The sequence below is a fragment of the Macaca thibetana genome, chromosome 10 (genome assembly GCF_024542745.1).
Source record: "Macaca thibetana thibetana isolate TM-01 chromosome 10, ASM2454274v1, whole genome shotgun sequence".
Taxonomy (NCBI): Eukaryota; Metazoa; Chordata; class Mammalia; order Primates; family Cercopithecidae; genus Macaca; species Macaca thibetana.
Window position 1 is genome coordinate 28,498,957 of NC_065587.1, and position 13,321 is coordinate 28,512,277.

The window sequence follows — 13,321 nt, forward strand, 5'->3', positions numbered from 1 at the left end:
GTGTGTCATTTTCTGTTTTCTCTTTATCTTTCCAGAGCTGTTTGGGACAGCCCATGTGTCAGTCCATGTACTGCTTTGGAAGGCAATCGGGGCTTTCTTTCAGGGGTGGGTATAAAAGTTCTTGTGGCTGGGCGCAGTGGCTCACGCCTGTAATCTCAGCACTTTGGGAGGCTGAGGCAGGCAGATCACAAGATCAGGAGATGGAGACTATCCTGGCTAACAAGGTGAAACCCCGTCTCTACTAAAAATACAAAAAATTTAGCCAGGCATGGTGGTGGGCACCTGTAGTCTCAGCTACTCCGGAGGCTGAGGCAGGAGAATGGCGTGAACCCAGAGGCGGAGCTTGCAGTGAGCCGAGATCGCAACACTGAGCTACAGCTTGGGTGACAGAGTGAGACTCCATCTCAAAAAAAAAAAAAAAAAAAGAAAAAAGTTCTTGTGACATTTGTGTATGAAATCAGCCTTTGCTACATGGATAGGACCAGCACGCTTCCGCGGCACGACTCTGCAATCTTACTACATTTATTTTTTTTTATTTTGTATTGTATTTATTTATTCCTTTTGAGACAGAGTCTCACTCTGTCGCCCAGGCTGAAGTGCAGTGGCAAGATCTTGGCTCACTGCAACCTCCAGCTCTTGGGTTCAAGTAATTCTCCTGTCTCAGCCTCCTGAGTAGCTGGGACTACAGGCACACATCACAACTCCTGGCTAATTTTTGTATTTTTAGTAGAGATCGGGTTTCGCCATATTGGTGAGGGTGGTCTCGAACTCCTGACCTCAGGTGATGGACCTGTCTTAGCCTCCCAAAGTGCTAGGATTACAGGTGTACATTTATTTATTTATTTGCGACAGAATATTGCTCTGTATTAATTAATTTATTTGAGATGAAGTCTTGCTCCATCGCCCAGGCTAGAGTGCAGTGGTACAATCTCGGCTCACTGCAACCTCTGCCTTCCAGATTCCAGCGATTCTCCTGCCTGTGTTCTAGGTAGCTGGGACTACAGGTGCCTGCCACCATGCCTCGCTAATTTTTGTATTTTTAGTATAGACGATGTTTCACTGTCTTGGCTAGACTGGTCTCGGACTCCTGACCTCATGAACCACCTGCCTTGGCCTCCCAGAGTGTTGGGATTACAGGGCTAAGGCACCGTGCCTCGGCCACATTTATTTATTTAATTTTTTAGAGACAGGGTCTTGCTCTGTTGCCTAGGCTGGAGTGCAGTGGCGCCATCTCAGCTTACTGCAGCCTCCGCCTCCAAGGTTGAAGTGATTCTCATGCCCCAGCCTCCTGAGTAATTGGGAATACAGGTACGCACCACCACGCAGGGATAATTTTTTCTGTTTTTTTGTAGAGACAGGGTTTCACCATATTGGCCAGGCTCGTCTCAAACTCCTGACCTTAGGTGATCTGCCTGCCTCGTCCTCTCAAAATACTGGGATTACAGGAGTAAGCCACCATGCCCGGCCTCTCACTACATTTAAATGATCAGTGACTCATGTCTGTAATCCTAGCACTTCGGGAGGCCAAGGCAGGTGGATCACCTGAGGTCAGAAGTTCGACATGAGCCTGGCCAATATGGGGAAATCCCATCTCTAGTAAAACTAGCTCTGTGGCTGAGCTGGGTACGTTGCCTCACACCTGTAATCCCAACCCTTTGAGAGGCCAAGGCGGGAGGATTGCTTGAGGCTGGGAATTTTGAGAATAGCCTGGACAACATAGCCAGACCCCATGTCTACAAAATAATAATGATAAAAAAAAAAAAAACAGGTGCAATGGCACACAGCTCTAGTCCAAGCTACTTGGCAGGCTGAGGCAGGAGGGTCCCTTGAGTCCTGGGATTGGAGGCTGCATTGAGCTATGATGGCACCACTGCACTCCAGCTTCGGTGACAAAATGAGGCGCTGTCTCTAAAAGAAAAACAAAATTGGCCTGTGAGTGTGGGTTTGATTTCCAAACAGGACCCAGAAGGCAGGGGACAGAGAGTGTGGTCACCCTTAGGTGCTGAACACTCAGAAACGGGCCAGCGGCAGCCCTCGCCTCACCTGCAGACACCAGATTGGGCAGAACAGCACGTGGCACTCACAGCTCTTGCAGCGAGGGCAGAACCCAGTGTGGACCCTTCTGCCTGTGGGAGGGGCTGCTGAGGCCTGCGGAGAGGCCAGGCTGGAGGCTCGTCCCCTTGTCCAGCCCTTGGTGTGGTCTCTGCCAGGTCCCCAGCCCACCAGTGCAGGGCGCCCCTGAGCCTGCAGCTGCCATGGGCCTGTCTCTACCCAGGACGTCCCCACACCCTCGCAGTGTCAGGGAAATGGTCATGGTGGCGGTGACACTCCCCAGGCAGGACTGTTGAGAGAAGCTGAGAAGGGTCACACTGCAGGCAGGGGCCCGTGTGACAAGCCCCTCTCACCCCGAGAGAGCTGACCAGGCAGCTCATGAGCACAGCCACGTCCCCGAAGTTCGAGAAAGATTCTGGCTGGGCTCAGCCACCTCACTGGCCCCGGGCAGCCTTTGTCGTGTGAGCCTTGCTCTCCTGGGGAGGCTGAGGCTGACGGCTGATGTGGGCATTGCCGAGGGTAACCTGTGGCCCAGTGGATGTGGCCGGGTCTCCTCAAGCTGCACTCACCCAAGTAGGACCCAGGCTGCACGCCCATCTCCAGCCCAGGGCAGCTCCCCTGTAAGCTGGGCGAACTACTGAGGCCAAGGCGGGAGGCGGCTGACAACACCCACGGCCCATGCGGAGGTGGTGGAAAGGCTGGACTCAGCAGCAACACCAAATCCCGGACCAAGCAGAAACCACCCGAGACTGAGGGGCTTGTGCCAGAGCGGTGGCCACAGGTAAGAACCCGGGACCAGGCTGTGTGTGGTGGGAGTCCTCCCTGTCCCAGGGCTCAGCACAGCAAAGGCAGACCAGCTGCGTCATCCTGGCGGCCATCTGTCCCTGTCCCACCTGCAGAGTCAGAACAGCCTCTCCCCAGTGGGGATCGTCTCTCCCTGCCCCAACCAGACTGCCCCACTCCATGGAGTTATGGCTGCGGCTCCAGCGTCCTAACGCTGCCCAGCTGGCACTGCCTGTGCTCACCCACACCCCCCAGGCTGGCCTTCCCTGCAGCCTGGGCTTAGCCACCTTGGCCTGATTGAGCACTGAGGCCTGCTGGGCACCCAGCCCCATCACTGCACCTGCTGCTTCCAGCCCCACCCCACCGGCTCAGGGGTTCTTCCCAGCGGCGCTGATCATGAAATCAACATGCACGCAAGTCGTCTCAGGGGACTTTTTAATGAAAGTGTCCGCAGTTCTTTCCCCCACGGTGGTGCATAGGTGGCTGAGCTCAGATTGCAGCTGCTAAGACACCAGCCACTTACCGAGAGAAAGCCAGGCTGCTTCAAACCCAGGGCCTGAAGCAAAAAAGCATCACTTCTGGTCAGGGAGTCTTGCAAGCCATGCCTTGTGGGAGGTTACACTGGCATCTAGGCCTTTGCCTGCATTGCAGAAGGAGAGCCGGGTCCCCTCCTGGAGAACGCTGCGTTCCCCAGCCCCTCACCAGCTTTGCCACCACACAGGCTTTCGAGGCAGGAGGCCGGTAAGACACAGCTCTAGACCCAAAGCAACCATCAGCTCTGGGGCCCTGCGGGAGAGGAGCACTTTTAGAACATGGAAAAGTGTGGTCATCCCATCATTAGACAGCACACATCCTACATAAATAAAGTCATATGGGGAAGGAGGTTGGGGAGGGAACAAAAAATTGGCACAGACATTGATAGATTGGCTTCCAGTCTCAAGGCGACAGATGCACATCATGAGACCAGAGGAGACAGAGACAAAGGCTGGATTTGGCTTTTCTAAGCAACATGTGTTCCTGCGCAGGGCTGGACGGTCGCTGAGACAGAGATGGAAGCCAGGACAGGGGAGCCCACAGGGCCCAGATAGGTACAGAGGGCAGAGGTTCCTGTTCTGTCCTCACCACCCACGAGAGTGACACTGCTTGTAAACGGTGGCCGTGCTCACCTAGCAAGAAAAAAGCAAAACAAAATCCATACCACACACAGATGCAAACAGAAAGCCGTCCAGAAGCAGAGAGAAGTGTCAGGTGCACGGCCCTGCTGTCAGTCTCCCTGATGAGCTGTGGGCTCAGCAGGAGCTGCCCATTGACACACAGGGGAAACCCACTGCTTCCACCTTGGGAGCGGTCGCCAGACAGAGCCACACTGGGGGCTGGTGTCATCCAGGGACCCCACACACTCTCTTGAATTCGATCCTGCTTCCCTCTGGGCAGCTGCGTCCTTTCCAGGACCGTCTGGAAACTCGGCTCTGCTCTCCCTTCTCTCCTCTCTCTGCCCCAAAGCCCTCTTTCTAAAAAAGTGATGCAGTGTTCATGGGGTTATTTCTTGAAAATACTTGGCGGCCTCCACGCTTCCGTTTTCTTTGAGCCAGGTGGTCAGGAGGGTTTACAAAGAATGCCTGGGCTCCCCCGCAGGTGCCGGCAGAGGGGGTAGTGATTGGTCCTGTGCCTCCACCTGCTCTGGGAGGGAATCTTCCATCTCTAAGGCTGGCCCCTTCCTAACCCTCCACGTATCCTGTTCTCCAGACTTCAGAACCCCACTCCTAAGAGCAGTGGGGCCAGGCGCTTAGAGGAAGAGCAAATGCTGCCAGGACACGGATTATCCACAGAATACATTCTAGCATCGTATTAGGTATCTGAATCTGTTAGGAAAAAAAATTAGAAACTACGTATAAAACTTAAAAATATTCAAGTATCAAAACGTTATTTAGGATTAAAGTTTTAAAACAAGTCATCAGCAAGCTGCTACCACCAAGTGGAGACTTTTACAAAAGTTGAGCGAGTCTGCTGAGCTGAGAGGACAGAAATGAAGTCACCTGTGCTGGGGCAGGGGCAGGGACACCTGGGGCAGGGAGTGTGTGGGCAGAGAGAAACCAGAGAAGTCCAGGTCTGTGGAAGCCAAACAGGAGAGCGTGCGCCGGAAGGGCGGTCAGGATCCGGGCACAAGGTCGCTGTTCCTGGAGAACGAACCCTAAAGTGCATAGCCTGAGACTCCCTCCCTGGGGGTCCTGTCCCCCAACATTTCACAGGCCTCCTGGAGCTGCCTTCCAAGGAGGACAAACATGGCAACAAAAGACCCATTTCTGCACAACAATCCTTCTGGAAAGAAAAGAAAAAAAGCCAAGAATGGAGTCAAAACGCTACCCAGTGCTGACTAAGCCTCTCAAACCCTGTTCTAAATGGAGTGTGGTTTCTAAGTCAGGGAAATGGAAGAGGCCCCACCCACACAGGGACAGGGCCATGGCCCCACAGGCTGAAGCAGCAGCGTTTATTCAAGATACAACAGTGAGGGAATCTGGTCACATTCCCTTCTCCCCACAGAGAGTGCATCTTGACAAGTGATCCAGTAGAAACCTTTTAAACTCTATAAGTTAAGTTCATAAAAACCACTGTTTTCACCCTGTCTCCCAGGGCCAGGCCTGGACTCTCAGATGCACTGGCTTGGGGCGCCCTCGGGTGGCCACAGGGAAAAAAACCACAGTCTGAGGCCAGTCTGGGGCTTCCAGACCTAGGCGGGATTTGCCCAGTCCACCTGTCCTTTGCCTTTGGGTCGCTGTTTCTTGGCAGATGGCCCGACACTTGGTGGCCCAAGGACACCTCAGGAAGGTTCCCACTCTACGGATGGCCTGATTAGCCAGAGGTTTCCAGGCCGTCTGTTCGCCTCCTGGAGATGAACTGGGGCTCTTAGACTTCGGTGGAGAACAGGATGCTCTGTCTCTTGCTGTCCGGGGCAGGGATGGCCTCCAGCTGCAGGAAGTACAGCAGCACCTGGACCTGCCCGGGCAGAGTGGGGAAGAGGAGAGCGGCTCAGAGGGGGGCTCACAGCAGCTGGTGGGGAGGTCTTTGGGGCGTAAGCCTCCAAGTCCACCTCAGGTGCTGGAAACCCCTGCTGGTGTCATGAACCCCTTACAGTGAGACGGGGGTGGGGTGGGGTCCTGACAAGGCATGACTTGGTAGGGGGGTGTTTATTTTAGAGATGCACAGGGCCTTGCTCTATCCCCCAGGCTGGAGTGCAGTGGCTCCATCATGGATCTCTGCAGCCTCTAACTCCTGGGCTCAAGCGATCCTCCTGTGTCAGCCTCCCAGGTAGCTAGGACTACAGGTGTGTGCCACAATGCCTGGCTAATTTTTCTTTTAATTTTTTCTAGAGATGGGGTTTGCTATATTGCCCAGACTGTTCTCAAACACTTGGGATCAGTTATCCTGCCTCAGGCTCCTAAAGTGCTGGGATTACAGGCATGAGCCACACACCCGAACACTTGAGGTGGTTTTAAGCCCCCAGCAAGGTGCACCAGCAGGACCAGGAGGTGGCCTGGGCCCCCCCGCCATCACTCCCATCCATGCAGACCTAGGCAAGTCCCTCTCTCTGAATCTCGGCCACACCACATACAATGCAAGTAGGAAGATGGGCAGGACTGGGGGGTGGGACAGGCAGAGGCCACCTCTGTCAGGCTGGGTGGGCTGGAACCTGTTCTTCCCATACCTGGGACATGACCTCCAAGGACCAGCTGTCGGTCATGGTGATGGGCTGGCTGGGGTTGGTAGGGAGCTTGCTCTCCTTCTCGGAGGGCCGGAGCAATGTGGGGCCAAAGACCGTGGCGAGGTTGTGCAGGGACATCTTATTGACTGCCTCCTTCTCTGCCACCCTGTAGAGGACCAAAGCAGAGGGTGCTGTTTCACCACCACCACTAGCAGAGAGGCGGAGGGGCTGTGCCACGCTGGAGTCCTCAGGAAGGGAGTGACCTCGACCCTGGCTGTGCTGCAAGCTGACTCCAGCCCTGGTACTGCTGGGTCTCGGCAGCCCAGGACAAAGGGCCAGCTCCGGGCTGGTGGGGAGGTCTCCTCCTTGATGTCACTGGGAGGGAAGAGGGGGGGTCCAAGGACACTGCTGGCCATGGCCAAAGCTCTGAGCTCTTTAAGGCCACAGTCCAAAGCGAGGAGGGTGGCAAAGATGAGAGGCTGGGGCAGGGGTGGCAGTGGCACTAGTCCCCAAAGGCAGTGAGAGACTGAGGGGAAAAGGTCCTCGGTGCTGGAGGTCCGGTGGGAGCAGAGGGGCACCCCATGGCCTGGGGACCTGCAGCCACGGGCAGTCACAGGAGAGCTGGGCTACCTTTTCAGGTGGTCCAGAAGGAAAAGGAAGGTGAGCAGGTTGGCCTCCGGCAGGGACAGCAGCAGGTTGAGCATGCAGCTCTCCTTTGCAACCGGGTCTGAAAGAGCTGGAGAAGGCAGTGGGTTACTCCGCAGGGTCACAATGAGACAGAGACCTCTCCTGAGGTGGTTACGTGGAGTGCCTGGGTCTTGTGTCCTTGCACAGCCCAGGCTCTTCATCATCCTCAGTCCCACAGCTCTGGCCCCCAGTGAGGAACCTGCGAGGGGCGCTGGTGTGCGGTATGAGCCACCTGAACACCTTTTCTCTACCTCACAGGGGTCAGCAGCACCCAGCAAATGGCAGCAGGAGGAGCCGTGAAAGCCGCTCATGGGCAGAGCTGCCCTTGGGCATCTCCCGCCACCACCCCCTCCCCAGGGGAGCCCAATGCAGGGGAGGCTCGGTGTGGAATGAAACGGGAGTGAGGGACACAAGGAGGTGGGAAGCGGGAAGTGGGAGGGCCCCAGCCCCACAAAGTACGCAGAGACCCCCTCATTGTCCTGGACACCACAGGGCCACCTGCAGCCTGGGTGTGCATGGGCCCCGCGGGCAGAGCTGCCCTAAGGGTGACGTGGAGGTTACAGGTGCTGCACGTGCCAGCGCCCACTCTAGCCATCAGCCTGCAGGTTGACTAAGGGTCAGGCCAGGTTTGAACCCATGCTTGACTGGGCCAGGACCCGTGGCTAGAGCACCTGGGCGCTCCTTCAGTCCTGTTCTGCAGGAAGGAGGACAGCAGACTTTAGGACCCCACAGCACGGCAGTGCTGACCATTTCACCCTCTTGGTCTCCTTGAGGAATAGGGACGGGGAGCCCTCTGGGGATGGGCGAGGTCTTCCAGGACAGGCTTGATTTTGGTCCTGTTTTCTGAGGTTGGGTTAAAACACCGACCATGGCAGAAGGGGCACAGCTCGGGTTCCCACGCATCACTTTTCACAGCCTCCAAGGGCAGCAGTGCACGTGGAGGAGACGTTTCCCAAGAGGCCAAGGCCTCCAGTGCTCACCGATGCCCTCGGCGAAGTTGGGGTAGAACTCGTCGGTGAAGAGGGGCTCGGGCAGCTCACGGAAGTACAGCTTCAGCGTGCCTGCGATGGCGTTCACGTCCATCTCGCTCATCATCACCGACACGTCCTTGTTATCTGGAAAGAGCACAGAAATGCAGCGGCCTCCTTCAGGATCCCAAGTGAGTCTCCCACCATCCCTGCCTTGGCTAAAGCACCGTCCCTGCCACGCTGACCGCTGTGCGGGTCCCTCCCCGGCTTTAAGCAGCTCATCTGACCCCTCCCAAGAGCTGTGCGTAGTTCTGTGTCTGCAGAGTTGATGGGGCTGCATGGGCATTCCCATTCCTCTCCCCTGCTTGGCCCGATGTGACGGCCAGGAGGAGGCCAGCATGGCAGGACACGGTGCCTGCGTGGGAATCGGGTGACTCTGCCCTGTACATAGCAACCACCCCTGCACCAGTGTCTTCTGATAGCAGGAAGGCTGTGGGAAAATCTGATTGGTTTCAGTGTTTGAACCGGTGTCTTCCTTTGGACCCAATTGGTCACTGGTGCTTATGTCCTCACCACAGGCCAGGTCTATTCTGGGCCCCCAGAGAGAGCTGAAACTACCACAGGGCCCTCCCAGGGGTGCTGGGCATTCTAGGGGTCCTGGTCAGGGTCGGTGGTGTGTGCCCCAAAGAAGGGTCTGCAGGCACAAAATCCTGTTGCTTTGAAGATGCTGGGAAGGACCCTCTGGGGTCTCGATGCCCTCCCCTGGCATTTGAGGCAGGTCCGGGTCCTTCATAGCCTATGAGGGTTGGTGAGATAGAGGCGGAGATGACACAGCCCTGGCCTGAGCTGGGTCCCATCGGTGCCCTCTTCACACCGCATCCTCACACAGGGCAGTGGACAGACCACACTGAGTCCTGGGCTTCCACCTCCTGTCCACCCCCAAGGCAGGAAGGCCAAGGCCCTGCAGAAGCCCCTGGTTCACCCCAGCAAGCGGCATGTGTAGCAAAGATGGTTTGAATACTGGCTTCTGTAGAAGCTTTTTCTACAACTCTTGTTTTCTCTTTTTTAAAAATAATAAAACAGTAAATGAAAAAAAGACACAGCGAAGGATATGACATGCCCAGGCCATGGAGCGCTCTGAGATCTCATCGCCAACACCACCGCCCACACCTCCATCCCGTCCTGCGCAGGCCGACACTCACTGACGTCGAAGGCTGCCTTCAGTGCCTGGATGTCCGTGGCCACTCCGGACACGCGGTAGATGCCCACCTCCTCCATGCCTCGGCGCTCGATCTCCTCCACGCACTGGCGTACGATGTAGGGCACCTTGGACCTCTCTCTCCTATGGAAGGAGGAAATGTTCTCAATGTTCTGACAGCCCTGCTTGGGCCACAACACAGGAAACCTGTCCCCTATCTATACACATGGAGGTGGAGTGAGGACGGTGACGAAGATGCCCAGGTCTGGGACTGCACACACAGCCTTCTGCATGCCTGCCCTCCCTCTGCAAGCCCTGTCCTCATTGCATGTACTTTCTCAGGACCTTTCTAAGAGGCTGAAGCAGCCAGACCCTCTGCAAATCACACATGATCTTTGTGGGAAGGTCAGGAGTCCTAAGTAAAGTCAGCACAGAAAGGGCATCTGATAGATTCCAGGCCTGGGGTTAGCAGCCTGTGCCCCCAGCTGGGGGATCATACCCGGTGTTGGTCCTGCCACCCGCGTGCTGTGTGAGAGGAGAATCCCTGACCCCTGCCCTGGGCTTGGACCTTAACACATCTGACGAATGAAGGGTTGCCTCAGCACCAGCAGCTCCTGTGCTGCTAAGTGCTTTTCTCCTCTGAATCTTAGTGATGAACAATTCCAATACCGCCACACAGGACACTAGAGTAAGAACACTTCAAAGTGAGCGCCGTGCTGAGGCCTTTAGTTCTGTTTTGCAACTGGATTTGGGAGCACATCAAAGCTGCTTCTCAAGCCACCCTCATTAGCAGTGGTTATTTGGGGGAGCTGCTGCTGGAGTCCTCGCTGCTCATGCCCAGAGCCCTCCCAGAGTGCTACACAAGTGGCTGCCGTGCAGTTGGGGGTGGGGAGTGGTGTTTAGACACAGAAAGGAGTCCAGGGTGTGACTGATGGAGGCCCCAGCCCACATGACCAGCAAGTTCAGGGGCCCAGCCGGATTCCATCCTGGGGAAGCAAATGAATTCTCAGAGGAAGTAGTCTGTGTCTGCAAGAACTGCTCTCAAACCCAACAGGCTTCTCTTGGCAACTGACTCGTGACAAAGGGGCAGGGGTTATGGCCATTCAACAGGAACCTGGGACCATGACAAATTCCAAGCGAGGACAGAAAACTGTGCACTCGGGCAGTTCCTGGAGCCAGCCCTACTGCTTCCAAGCAAGGCGGCAAGGACATTCCTGAGCTGGTTTTGAGTAAACACAGGAGGTAGCTGAACACACCAAGTGTTCCCTGGGGCCTGACCTCACCACGCAGCGGCCACACAGAGAGAGGAGAGACCCACACATGCTCTTCTCTGCAGAAACAGCTGAAGGGACAGGCACCCTCAGTGCATGAGCCCAAGCCCCTCCCCACTCACTTGGTGACCACAGCAATCTTGACTCCGAAGACCCCTGTCTGTTTTCGGGATGGCATCCTCTTCAAGCTGAACTCCCTGCTGTTGAACTTGATCGAGAGCTTTACTTCAATCTATAGAGGGGAGAAAGGGCACAGTCCTCTGATCTGTCTGGTCCTCAAAGCCCAAGGTCCCAAGGGCCCCTGGGAGTCTCATCAAATATTTCCACCCCCAAGGCATGCAGCGGTCTCAGCATGAGGTAGGGCTGCCCCTCAGGGAATCCCCTAGTCTACTTCAGCAACAGCCGGGATTGTTGAAGATGGTGTAAAGGACTGGCTTCTGCAGAACCACCTCCTAAAATCCCCGCTGCTTCTCTTGCTTGCTTGCTTTTTTTAGATATAGGATCTTGCTATGTTGCCCAAGCTGTACTCGAACCCCTGGGTTCCAGTAATTCTCCTGCCTCAAACTCCAGAGTAGCTGAGACTATAGGTGCACTGTGCCCAGCTCTCTCTTTCTTAGTAACAATTAAAAATTAAGTGAGAAAGACTAACAATAATATAAGAAAAAGCCAATAATCGCAAATATTAACGTTTTACCATATATGCCCAGACCTTTTTGGGTGTGTCATTGCTTTTAAGGTGTAAACCTTTCTGGGGTACCTAAAGACAAATCGGGGGTCTCCATTTCTACAGGCAGCCCCCAGGTCCCCGAGTGGAGGCCCCACCTGTCCTGGTGGTGCCATGAGACCTTTGTTTGAGGAAGGATGCTCAGGACCTGGCTGGCAACTGCATCCCAGTCAGTGAATGACGATTCCCGGGCACGGCGATTCTGCTCTTCGGGGAACCTCCCTCCTCCAACCAGGCTCCGTGTCAGACGCTGGCTCAGGCTCAGCCACCTCTGACCGATTTGAAATGAACAGAGGCCACCCTACCCTTCTGGGGGAAGTGGGTGCCAGAAGAGTCCCACGGACACGTACCCCATTCATGGCGATGACGGTGCGCTGCCAGTCTCTGTCCTGCAGGGCCTGTGGGTCCAGCTGAAAGCAAGGAGTCATGATTGGCAGAGGCCCTGGCGTCTGTTCAGAGGCTGCACGGGGCAGCAGCCCACACCCGCCACTTCTCCAGTCCTTAGTCAGAGGCAGAGCCTGACTGTGGCCAGCATCTCCACCCAGAGGCCAAAAGAGGTAGAATAAGGAGGGGCCTGCCAGACACCCCTGGAACCCAGGGCCCCACTGCTCCCAGAGCCCTGCTGCCTGGGGCTCCCACTCCCTCCTCCCTCTGCCCCTCCCAGTTGGGAGCTGATGCGCAGGCTGGCAGACTCTCTCCATCCGGCTCCCATCACCACGGGTGCTATGTGGAGCTCAGTGAAGGGCGAGCTGTCCAGCAGCACCTTCAGTAACAACTCCTGGGGGCCTGGTATCCACTGCTGCTGTCTGGGGAACTGTGGACGCTGTTCTCCCCCTGCATGAACAGCTTGTGGCAGGAGGAGCCCGCAGGCCACACCACTCCCGTGGTTCAGAATCAGGCCCAGGAGGACCCAGAGCCAAGCCCTAAATCGAGCAGCTGGTGAGGCGGCCAGGAGGAAGCCCCTCTGTGACCTCTCTAACTTCTACCCCCACCCAGCCCTGTCCAGGCAGCTAGCCTGCAGGAACTTGTGCTTAATGTCACCTGAACACAGTCTGTGCTGGTACGAAACACCCTGTCATGACCAAGCCACACGTCCCCCGTCCGTGAAGGCTCTGTCTCCCGTTTTATGGGGAGCACCAGCTCTGTGTCAGCAGTTCCTGGGTACACAGAGACCACTGGCTGGGCTGGGTGAATGAGCAGTACCATCGTGTTAAATATACACCTTCCTGGGCTCCACCTGTAGAAAACTGGACTCATAATCTGGGTGGGACCTGGGATTTGCACAACTAGAAACCCCAGGTAGTTCTGGAGTGAAGCCAGGTCATGGAGCCACTGTCTGACTCCAGACAAGGCCACTGCATCTGGCCTTGTGTTTCCACCCCTTGATGCAGGTGATGGTTCATTTCAGCCACAAGGCAAGCTGCCTAAGAGCAGGGACCACACCTCATGATGTCTGCACACATTCACGTGCGTGCACACATACACACATACAACGGTGCTGAGCACAGCACCAGGCCTAGAGAGGAGCTGAGGACAGGCGGCATGTTCACTGCAAGGGACCCTAGAGACCACAGCCACCTGGGCCTTCTGCAGGTGAAGTGACTAGAAAATAAGAAGTTCTGGAGCAGGTCAAGGAGCCCAACCAGCTGCCCCTACTTCACAGATGTGTGCACCTGGGCCTCCCTCCCTGCACCTGCTCAGCACAAAGGCTCACCACAGGCACACCTGGGGCGTGACCCCTCCTCACCTCCCCTTCTAGGTCCTACCAGTTAACGTTTCCCAGGGATCTGAAATGTACAGCCAGAGTGACACAGAGAAGCAAAGGGTGGCAGGACGTCTCCCACCAGGGGCTATGTGGCCACAGGCTCTCATTCTGCTTCTGGCCCTGAAGGTTTTCAGAGGCCACACTCCAGGCCTCAGGGACCCCACCCTGAGAAG

General features: G+C 55.9%; 1 protein-coding gene and 1 long non-coding RNA gene across 2 annotated transcripts in view; one reads left to right on the plus strand and one right to left on the minus strand.

Moving 5' to 3' along the window:
- Positions 1–3,253: 3,253 nt before the first annotated feature.
- The window catches only part of BCR (BCR activator of RhoGEF and GTPase), a 135,587-nt gene continuing 125,519 nt past the window's right edge, over positions 3,254–13,321 (minus strand). The window contains exons 17-23 of the mRNA XM_050746041.1: positions 11,734–11,793; positions 10,782–10,891; positions 9,393–9,532; positions 8,203–8,337; positions 7,166–7,271; positions 6,539–6,701; positions 3,254–5,829 (exon numbers count right to left, since the gene is read on the minus strand). Of these exons, the coding sequence (XP_050601998.1) occupies positions 5,740–5,829; positions 6,539–6,701; positions 7,166–7,271; positions 8,203–8,337; positions 9,393–9,532; positions 10,782–10,891; positions 11,734–11,793 (804 nt within the window). The 3' untranslated portion in view covers positions 3,254–5,739. The remainder of the gene's footprint in view (positions 5,830–6,538; positions 6,702–7,165; positions 7,272–8,202; positions 8,338–9,392; positions 9,533–10,781; positions 10,892–11,733; positions 11,794–13,321) is intronic.
- On the plus strand, positions 8,318–11,356 carry LOC126929799 (uncharacterized). The gene is made up of 2 exons (XR_007717276.1): positions 8,318–8,381; positions 9,274–11,356. It is a non-coding gene; the product is annotated as an uncharacterized LOC126929799 (long non-coding RNA).